Below are 10,851 nucleotides of genomic sequence, written 5' to 3'. Positions count from 1 at the left end.
CTTATTTCTTCTATATATTCATTAATGTGTGTAAGGGCAGGGGATGTGGAGTCTTAGCAACAAACATTGGCTCAACAAATGAAAAACCCTTCACCAATACAATTTCTAATCAGCCCACTATACTTATACTAATGGTTTTCTAACTTTTCTAAGGAACCTGTTTTTAAAAGGTTTAAAGCATCTCGTGCCTCTCACGGTTGGGAGGCTGTGAGCAATCACATGTGGCCGGACAAGCCTGTCAGGCAGGCTAGAGAACCTTCAGAGGAGTTTGTAGGTTGAAACACTCCTATCACACCCAGGAATTATTATTAACTGGAGCTCTAAGTTAACTCCTTCTCCGAAAGAGGTGGTGGGGGACAGCCCCCCGTAAAGTCAGAGGTGTAGGGGAGAGCACAAAGTAGTAAAGTAGGCAGACTCTGGTTATGGGGGTAGATGCTCGAGAATTTCCAGGGGGACTCCTGAGGCTCGATCCCACCTTTGCGTATGTCAAGCCTCCTTCCTCATGACCTTTGCCATGGGCGGAGTGCCTCACACCGGCCCCCAACAGGACTGGTACTTTTTTTTTTCCCTAAGTGCTAGAAAGAAAGATATATTGATCCTTATAACCCTCTGTTCTAGTATTCATTTGGAATTACAAAGAACAAGAATTAGAGACCTTTTGCAAACATTTCTGGGAATTAGAGATTAGCATCCAAGAAACTTTACAATGTATACAACTCTATAGCTTTTAAACTATAATGTTTCTTGGGAGAACATTTTATGTTTTTAATTATAGCTGAAATTTAGAGGACCCACAAAAGCTTACATGGATGGGTTACATTCCTGTAGATCCTGGAACCGAAGATGTTTCGCTATGCTCACAAGCTGGAGGTCCAGAGAACGGACGGCGTCCTCAGCCAGCTGGCCCCTCTGCCGCATCTGTATTCCGTGTCTTACTATCAGCTGTCCGAAGAGTTAGCAAGGGCGTATCCCGAGCTAACTCTCGCCATATTCTCAGGTATGATTGTTCAACTGGCTAGTAGTTTTTTTTTTCAGCAACCATTTTGAAAAAACTACTTTTAGGAAATGTAAATCTATGAAATTTGAGGTTGAATTAAAACAAAACCTGTCTTTATATAGGAGAGGTTTTTTCCCTTTAATATGAACTCTTTAATACTGATCTACCATGATACGGAGATTGCTTATTAAAGATCTCTAAAGGGATTCTAACCTTGACCTCTCTTCTCCACCTCACACTAGCCAAAATAAAACAAAGTAGGAGGGGGCTTCTGGAGAAGGCAATGGCACCCCACTCCAGTACCCTTGCCTGGAAAATCCCATGGATGGAGGAGCCTGGTAGGCTGCAGTCCATGGGGTCGCTAAGAGTCGGACATGACTGAGCGACTTCACTTTCACTTTTCACTTTCATGTATTGGAGAAGGAAATGGCAACCCACTCCAGTGTTCTTGCCTGGAGAATCCCAGGGACGGGGGAGCCTGGTGGGCTGCCGTCTATGGGGTCGCACAGAGTCCGACATGACTGAAGCGACTTAGCAGCAGTAGGAGAGGCTTCACAGGCAATTTGAAAATATTCCTTTAGTAGACATAAAACTTCCTGAATCTTCTAGTGTATAGTTTATCTTGTATATTGGTCTATTTTTAATAATATAAATGGGCAGGGATAAGGGTACAGGTTTCTTTCCATAAGTAAGACCTCTAATCATAGGAGAACATACTGTACGGCCTTAAGCAGAACTACAGCTAGGAACCCACCTTGCTTTCTGGTCCAGTTTCCTTTCCTTGGGTCCAAAAAACATTCCTGCCTTGAGTTTCTAAAGCATGGGCTGTGTGTCAAGCAAGATGTCCTATATGTATATATATGGGTTTCCCAGGACTCAGATTTAAGGTAATTAGGGAGCTCATCCAGCTTGAGCCTTTCTGGTCGATGAACACACTATTGCAGATGCCTCCATAGTGCTTATAAATCCTTTAACTGAAAAGTTTTATTAGTTATAATACAAAAGACTCTTAGCTAGTTTTTCTCTTCTTCATCTTCAGTAAGATCCTGTTCTAATCTTAGTGCTGCAAATGCACCAGAATTGTTATGCAGGAGATACCAGGGCTCTGAACCTTTCATTCAGGTTCAAGGCACATAGGCCTCCGCCTTCTTGGCCCGTCTTTCCACAGTGCCTATTTTAGCAGTGGAGATAGTTTGAGTCCCACCCCTAATTGATCTGATTGGGGGCAAAAACAACTTAAATTCTCCTAACATTCAGTATTTAAAGCAGCACACGTGTTAGGTTTGCACTGGTAAATAGCAGCAATCACGCTTCTTCCTTCTTCCCAACTTCCGCAGTCCCGACATCCCTTTCAGGATGGACGTGGATGGTCATCAGTGCAAAGTAGTAACCACATACGTGCTAAGTCACTTCAGTTGTGTCTGACTCTTTGCAGCCCTACAGAGCCCACCAGGCTCCTCTGTCCATGAAATTTTCTAGGCAAGAATACTGGAGTGGGTTGCCATGTCCTTCTCCAGGGGATCTTCCCTGACTCAGGGATAAAAACTGAGTCTCTTAAGTCTCCTGCCTTGGCAGGTGAGTTCTTTACCACTAGCGTCACCTGGGAAGCAGATAGGTAACCGCTGTCTCCACTAATTTTGCTGCTAGGCTTTTCTCGGAGGCTCCTGGGCTTTTCCTGGAGGCTTTAGCACAGAAGAGAGGAGTCCCTGGTATCTCAGAGGTCATGGAATTGGTCAGGATGGCAGTGGGTGCTGGCATGGCCTTGGCTCCCATACACACGTAAAATCCCTCAGCCAGGATCTCTTCATTCAGAGATCCAGGTCTCATTTTTCATACTTGTGGTAATAATATTGACCTGTTAACAGAAGGGATTCTTTTAGACGGTAACGATGATCCTATATGCAAGGCAGCAAAAGAGACACAGATGTAAAGGACAGACTTTTGGACTCTGTGGGAGAAGGCGAGGGTGGGATGATTTGAGAGAATAGCATTGAAACATGTATATTACTGTATGTAAAATAGATGACCAGTGCAAGTTCAACGCTTGAAGCAGGGCACTCAAAGCCAGTGCTCTGGGACAACCCAGAGGGATGGGGTGGGGAGGGAGGTGGGAGGGGGGTTCAGGATGGGGGGACACAGGTGATGATTCATGTCAATATATGGCAAAAAACATCACAATATTGTAATTATTCTCCAATTAAAATAAACTAATTACTTTAAAAAAAGAAAGGGTTCTTCTAAAAAGTTGGAATTGAGCATAAATGTGTGCAAGGCACTGGACTGAGCAGATTGTTGGCACTGTGCTGAGTTTGTGCAAACTGAGCCTGAACTGAAAGTATCCACTTGGACCATCTGTTCTCTCTGTACACTGAAAATCAAACCTCTTCCCCTCGCCCTAGTCGGTTCTTACTCTGTCTGACCTTCAGATGCCCACGCTGGCCTTCTAAAGCAGTGCCATGGCACTTGAAAGACCTGCCACATCTCACTCTAAAGGGTTTGAACTGCCAATTCTTGTCGTTTTCTAAAGAACCATTTCAAAGTGAAATTGTTATATTGTCTGTCCTGCGTGTGTCAGAGTTGGGTTTTTGTGGAGGTGCAGAGCAGGCAACACTGTAAGTTGCTCTGAGATCCTTGTTCCGAAGTACATTCTTGGTTATCTGTACTTCTGTAGCTGGTGTGATGCTGTTAATTATACGTATGGCACATCCCCAAATGTTAATAAAGGACTCAAAGAGGTTTTGTACATTAAAAACAAAAAACAAAAAACCTCCGTGACACAACTACTTTTGTTACCTTCTGAGAGAATAATAAGGTGAGGATCAAAGGTTGATAGTTGGTCCTAGGTCAATCTGTGTATATGTGGTAGAACTGGAATTCAGACCCAGACCCAGGCAAAAGGGGGCTTGAGGAAAGAGAAGGTTTTTACTTAAAGTGATTTATGGAGAGTAAACAGTATATAAAAACTCATAGGCTTTGGAATCAACCTTGTATTTGAATCCTCTGCCACTTGATCATTTTCTGACTTTGCACACGTTACTCGAACTGTCCACCTCACAAAGTTTATCATGAGCACTATATGAGATGAATGTAAAAGTAATAAGCACTTCATAGGAGTCTCCCCTAGATAGAACCTAAACATGTGAGGTTTTTCATGGGTCACTTTAAATTAATCCGTGAATAAAGATTGTCTTTATCTTAGGTTTATTTGTTAAGAAGCACATATTGTAAAATTTCCCACATTAATCATTTTAACTGTATAGTTCAGTAGTGTTGTGTATTTATATTGTTGTGAAACAGATCTCTGCCATTTTTCATCCTAGAGAAGTGAAACTTTATACCTACTAAACAGTAAACTCCCCTTTTCCTGAACTTCCCCCAGCCCTGTTAACTACCATTGTGATTTCTATTTCTCTGAACTTGATTATACTGGATCTTATAAAAGTGGAAGCTTACAGTATTTGTGGTTTTATGATTAGCTATTTTCACTTAGCATAATGTCCTCAAAGGTGATCCTTTGATGTTGTAGCAAGTAACAGGATTTCCATTCTTTGTAAAGGTTGCAGAATTTTCTATTATGTGTATGTGTGTGTCAAAACACACATTTTTGTTTGTCCATTTGTCTAGCAATGGACATTTGGATTGGTTCCACTTCTTGGCCAGTGTAAATAGTGCTACTGTGCACTAGGCCTTCAGGACCCTGCTTTCAGTTCATTTGGATATATAGTCAGCAGTGGGATTTCTAACTCATATGGTAGTTCTATTTTTAATTTTTTTGAGGAGCCATTACACTATTTTCATAGCAGTTAACACCAGACTCACCAATAGTGTGCATTTATTTTTCTTAACTACCAGAGATATTTTATATAAAAGTTAAGTCTGTGGTGTATGTTAGCTGTTTCCTTTTCTTTATGATGTCATCAAGGTCAGGTTTATTAAAAGGAGAAACAATGCTCATAATTCTTAAATGTAGTGAATAAAATCTGGCTTGTTATTTTTTCAGAATTAAAAAGTTACATTTAAATTCATTACAAATCAAAGGAAAGCACAGTTACACAGTTGTTCCCTCTTTGACTTGTCCTTAACTACAGAGATAAGCCAGAGAATTCAGACAGCTCACCCTGCTGGGAGACAGGTCATGCTGCACTACCTGTTACCCTGGATGAACAACATCGAGCTGGTGGATTTGAAACCCTTGCCCACAGCAAGGCGACACGATGAAGATGAAGACGATTCCTTAAAAGACCGAGAACTGATGGTGACTAGCAGGCGCTGGTTACGAGGAGAAGGCTGGGGATCCCCGCAAGCTACTGCCATGGTTCTGAATAATCTGATGTACATGACAGCAAAGGTAACAGGTTTTGTATTTGTGGTTCCTGCACAGAATTACCGAGTTAGGAGGAGTAAACAGGTTAGAAATAGACAATGAGATTAGATAATCCAAACAAGTATGTGTTATAAATAAGTTCCTTTCTTTAAAAAAAAAAAAAGCTTCACATCAGATATAAAATATCTTTTGGGGAATGGAGCTAAAATCATATGTGATTAATGATATTTGTATTTAGATTTGTTGAAAGAAATGATTATTTCTCTACAATGTGAAGAAGATTAAAGCTGTCTGTCAAAGCATTATTTTCTAATATTTCACGATGTTATGAGTTTGGTATTGAATAGATGGTTGTTACTGAAGTGCTGCTGAAGTGTGTGCTGTATTTCCTGTATATAGTATGGTGATGAGCTGGCCTGGTCGGAGGTGGAGAACGTGTGGACCACGCTCGCAGATGGCTGGCCGAAAAACCTGAAAATAATATTGCACTTTTTGATCAGCATTTGTGGAGTAAATAGTGAACCAAGCCTCTTGCCTTACGTATGTGTTCAAGTTCATTCACTTTCATGTATATATGTATATGTATACTTAGCCAGTGTCCTGTGATGTCAGAATCTGGGCAGCCGTAGAACAGCAGAGGCAAAGCAGGGGCCAGGAGGAGGACAATCAGGAAATAGCACATGGATTCATTCATTGATTCATTTAATAAGTATCGCCTGGCTTTATTACAGGTCAAGTGCTCTTCTGTGTTCTGGGCATTATAATCTGATGGATGCTACAGATTTTATTCTTTGAACCTACACCTAATTTATTTAATGAATAAATCACTAGGTTAGTGATGTACAGTCATGGTAAGGGCTACGGAGGAAAACTAGAGTCCTGAGAGTGGATAACTTTGGAGCCACCACTGTCTGAGAGGATTCGAGATGATATTGGACAGAAAGTAATATGAAAGTGGAGAGATGTTAGTAGTTTTTCCTGTCAGCAGCTGACACTGGGATATTAGAGCATGATGAGAAGTGAGAGCTCAGTACCTATAGAATCATGCCCTAAAGGCTTCTGGAAGCAGGAAAAATCATGATAAGAGATAAACAGTGAATAATGCACAGTCTTTATCTTCTGAAGAAAGAACAGTACTTAAATCTGCTCAAGAGAATACTATGGAACTATCAAGCACAAAGGTTAAACTGACATGCACACAGACATGTGTGTATATGTAGATATAACTGTTAGACACAGGGTAGCATCTCCTTAAAGTATGTTCCACAGAAAACTAGCTCTGCAGAGTGTTGCTCTAAAGGTTCTTCTGGATCCTCCTTGAAATGAACCATTGAGTAGCCTTGCTTTACCCAGCATCTCCTGGGTTAACCTGATTACTGAAAGCTTTGTTCTGAAGGCATGTCACAATAATCTGCATTGAGAAGCACTTGGAGAAAGGTGGGTGTGTAGTACAAAACACGATCCCACATTAGCTGTCTGACCACACGTCCTAACAGCCCACTTCAAGCCCGCTGCCGTTGGGTCATGCTGAACCCTCTGCTGCCCGGCTCTCACTCAGACATCCCACCCAGGGACCTTGCCATTTGCTTTCCTCTCTCCCCAAACAGTCAGTTGCTCATTTCTGCACATTCTTAAGATGTTTCCTCAAATGGCTGTTCTCACTGATACCTTTGCTGGTCATCTAGTTCAAATCTGCAAATGCCCTGCCCCCACATATACACTCTTCTTTTTCTTGCCCTGTTTCATTGGTTTTCCTAACACTTATCATTGAACTCACTGTATATTTTATTTCTTTGCCTCATTACTTTTGCCTCAGTTAGTCCAGTAGATTCTGAGCTCTTAAGAGCAGGAATCTGAGAATTCCCTGGCAATCCAGTGGTTCAAACTTGGTGCTTTCACTGCCATGGCCTGGGTTCAATCCCTGGTCAGGGAACTAAGATCCTGTAAGACGTGCACTGCAGCAAAAAGAAAAAAAAAAAAAAGAGCAGGAATCTTTATTTAGTTCATTGCCACCTTGTCAGAGCCTAGACTAGTGCCTGACACATAGGAAGTTCCCCTTAATTGGATGAATGAATGACTGAGTTGGGGCTGGCACTAGAAACAGGCATGAAGTTGTAATTCCAAGAAGCCGAGATGAAATTCCTGGGCTTCCCTGGTAGCTCAGATGGTAAAGAATCTGCCTGCAGTGTGGGAGACTCAGGTTCAAGCCTGGGTCAGGAAAATCCCCTGGAGAAGGGCATGGCAATCCACTCCAGTATTCCTGTCTGGAGAATTCCTTGGACAGAGGAGCCTGGTGGGCTACAGTCCATGGGGTCACAAAGAGTTGGACACAACTGAGTGACTAACACTTTCACTTTTCAAGATGAAATTCAGAGAATTGCCATTTGCCAGAAATTTTAAAAGAGCTATTTTTCATGATGATAATAATAATTTCTTAATTATCACTTCTTAAGCACTACTTATGTGGAGGAGGAAATGGCAACCCACTCCATTGTTCTTGCCTGGAGAATCCCATGGACAGAGGAGCCTGGTGGGCTGCTGTCCATGGGGTCACACAGAGTCAGACACGACTGAAGCGACTTAGCAGCAGCAGCAGCAGCAAGCACTACTTATAGGCCAAGTACAAGCACTTCATTTACATTACTTAATTCCTGGAAGAAATCTGTGAGTTTGGTAAGATGACTGCTGTTTTACAATGAATAAAGTAAGGTAGTGAGAAGAGTGACATAGCTCAAAGTCACATAGCTATTTAGGTCTATCTCTGTAGAGCTGGAATTCTAACCCAGAGCTGTTGATGAAAAGTCCAGGAAAGCTTCTTGACAGGCCCTAAAGCTGGAGTGGGAGGTGGGGCTTGAAGACTTGACAGGATTAGAGTCATGAGTATCGTCTCAGAGGTCCTGAGTCAGAGCAAAGACACAGAGGCAGAAATGTACCTGATGTGATCAGAGAAGACTGAACTTGAGAACAAAGAATTAGCAAGTACAGCAGGTTGGATAGATCTAGAGCTGTGTGGGAGGTCAACTATCAGAGAACCATTATCAGATTTCTGGTGTGATGTGATAGAGCATATTTTAAAATTTGTCCAGGGGTGATGTAAAACAGAGCTTCTCACACATCTGAATGCAGCGTGAATCAGCTGGGGGGGATCTTGTTCTCATTCTCATTCTGGAGTTGGGGGTGGGGCCAGAGATTCTGTATTTCCCGAAAGCTCCAGATAATAATGCATGTTCTACGAAGATCACATTTTAAGTACTAAGGTTTAAAAAGGGAGAAAAAAGAAAGATCACTGACTAATTGATCAGCCTATTTCAATAATACATACTACTAAAACATACTTTTTGATCAAGTATGATTGATCAAGTAAGATGGATCAAACCAGTCAATCTTAAGGGAGATCAACCCTGATAACATGGACTGTATAGTCCATGGGGGTCACAAAGAGGTGGGCATGACTGAGTGACTTTCACTTCATTTTCCATTGAAAAAGAAACTGATTTATAAAAAGGCAATGATCTTTTGCTTCTCTAAAAATAAGTAAAGGGAGTGATAACTTTATGGACACCATTAAGCAATATAGCTGCTGCTGCTGCTGCTGCTGCTAAGTCGCTTCAGTCGTGTCCGACTCTGTGTGACCCCATAGACGGGCAGCCCACCAGGCTCCGCCATCCCTGGGATTCTCCAGGCAAGAACACTGGGGTGGGTTGCCATTTCCTTCTCCAGTGCATGTAAGTGAAAAGTCAAAGTGAAGTCGCTCAGTTGTGTCCGACTCTTCGCAACCCCATGGACTGTAGCCTACCAGGCTCCTCCGTCCATGGGATTTTCCAGGCAAGAGTACTGGAGTGGGGTGCCATTGCCTAAGCAGTATATCTAGGTCATCCTAATGATACAATATTGAGGGCTGAAGGGAAGAGTACTTATAAAGCTGATTAATGTCTAATTGCTAATCAGTGTCTATTCAAATTTAGATTGTGCTTATTCATCTACTACTTAAAGCTGAACTTTACTCTGATAAAATTTGTCTCAAGACAAGTTTGTGTGATAAAAATTGTGCTTTTTCTTTTCCAAACGATTTTTTCTGTGACAGGTGAAGAAAGTTATTGTATATTTAGGTAGAGACAAAACAATGCAGTTGCTTGAAGAACTGGTGAGTGAACTACAGCTGACCGACCCTGTCAGTTCCGGAGTCACTCACATGGATAACCCCCCTTATTACCGCATCACTTCCAGCTATAAAATCCCTTCTGTCACCTCAGGTGAGAAGTCGTTTAAAACTGATTACTTTGTATGCAAAAAGAAGCTTTCCACAACTGTTCATTTTAGCAGGCGTTTGCTTTCAACGTCCTAGAGAAAACACTCAAACGTTAAGTCATAGATGTAATTAACTTGACAGAACTTTGTAAATCCTCATATGAGTAGAAAGGTTTGACAATGTAAGGATTTGTAATGTGATAAAGGGAACATTTATATACCTATTCAGAACTGGAATATATCCATTTTGTCCATTTACAACAGATGCTCTTATAAATGGATATAATTAATATGTAAATATCGGAATTGCTCACTTATTGAAATTACTGTGTAATTTCATATTATAATTATTTGAGCATATATTATACATAGTATTCAATCATGTGAGTGTATTTACTTTTATGTATATCTATATTACCATAATATTTTGAGTTGAAACTACATCCATTGAAAATTGATAAAATATCTGGACTGTTGTAGATTAAATTTATATGAAATTCTTTGTCACTCAGTTTATATTAAATGCTTTTGTGATGTTAATAACATTGTATAATTAGAGATCTTTCATGCTGTGTTTTATAATTTACTTTTGTCATCTGGTTTCATCTTTTTGTTATACTTTCTAGGAGATTTCTAATAATGCTTCTATTGAATTTTTTATATCTGCTAAAATATTTTTAATTCCAAAGAGAGTTTTTTAATTAAAAAAATTTTAGGAGCATCCTATTCATGTTTCACAGTTGGACTACCTTCTTCTATATTTGATAAAGCTTTCTACCTGGGAAAGTTCCTATTTTCTTTATATTGCTGTTTCTTTGTTTTGATTTTGTCTTCAAAAGCCTACCAATTCTAGATCTGTCTTTTCATAAACAGTGGCATATTAAAGAGTTGACTGGATGGTCTGTAGGTATATATGGAACTTGTTGATATGGTTTTTTATACAATGATTTCATCGATGTAAGTGTCCATTGGTCTTTTCTCTTGTACTAATCAGATTCCCCAGAGAAAATTCTTCCAATCCTCTGCCTAGAGTAGAAGATGTAGGGGTGTGCGTTTGTGTGTGTACTGATACGTATAATCCATAGATAAACACACTTGCAGTCTTCCAGCCTTCTGATAGCCCAGTGGTTTAAGAAGGTTGCAGGGAGGTATGTCTTTTCAAGTTACGTATGTGTGTATATCTCCACTTAGTTCCCTTATCCTCAGTAAAGTACTTCCTCCTTCCCCTGTGGATGGTGTGCCCTAGTCTAGAAATCCTCTGATTTATTGTCATCAAAGAAGA

At 40.7% G+C, this 10,851-nt stretch overlaps 1 protein-coding gene across 5 annotated transcripts in view; it reads left to right on the top strand.

Moving 5' to 3' along the window:
* FRYL (FRY-like) overlaps window positions 1-10,851 on the top strand; it is a 271,066-nt gene that overhangs the window by 207,074 nt on the left and 53,141 nt on the right. For all 5 annotated transcript variants that reach the window (XM_010858903.1, XM_010858901.1, XM_010858902.1 and 2 more), the window contains 4 exons: window positions 829-997; window positions 5,086-5,345; window positions 5,721-5,861; window positions 9,406-9,574. In XM_010858903.1, the coding sequence (XP_010857205.1) occupies window positions 829-997; window positions 5,086-5,345; window positions 5,721-5,861; window positions 9,406-9,574 (739 nt within the window). The remainder of the gene's footprint in view (window positions 1-828; window positions 998-5,085; window positions 5,346-5,720; window positions 5,862-9,405; window positions 9,575-10,851) is intronic.

This window comes from Bison bison, unplaced genomic scaffold (assembly GCF_000754665.1).
Source record: "Bison bison bison isolate TAMUID 2011002044 unplaced genomic scaffold, Bison_UMD1.0 scf7180017864451, whole genome shotgun sequence".
In the NCBI taxonomy this organism is placed as follows: Eukaryota; Metazoa; Chordata; class Mammalia; order Artiodactyla; family Bovidae; genus Bison; species Bison bison.
This window is presented reverse-complemented; position numbering and strand designations above follow the sequence as displayed.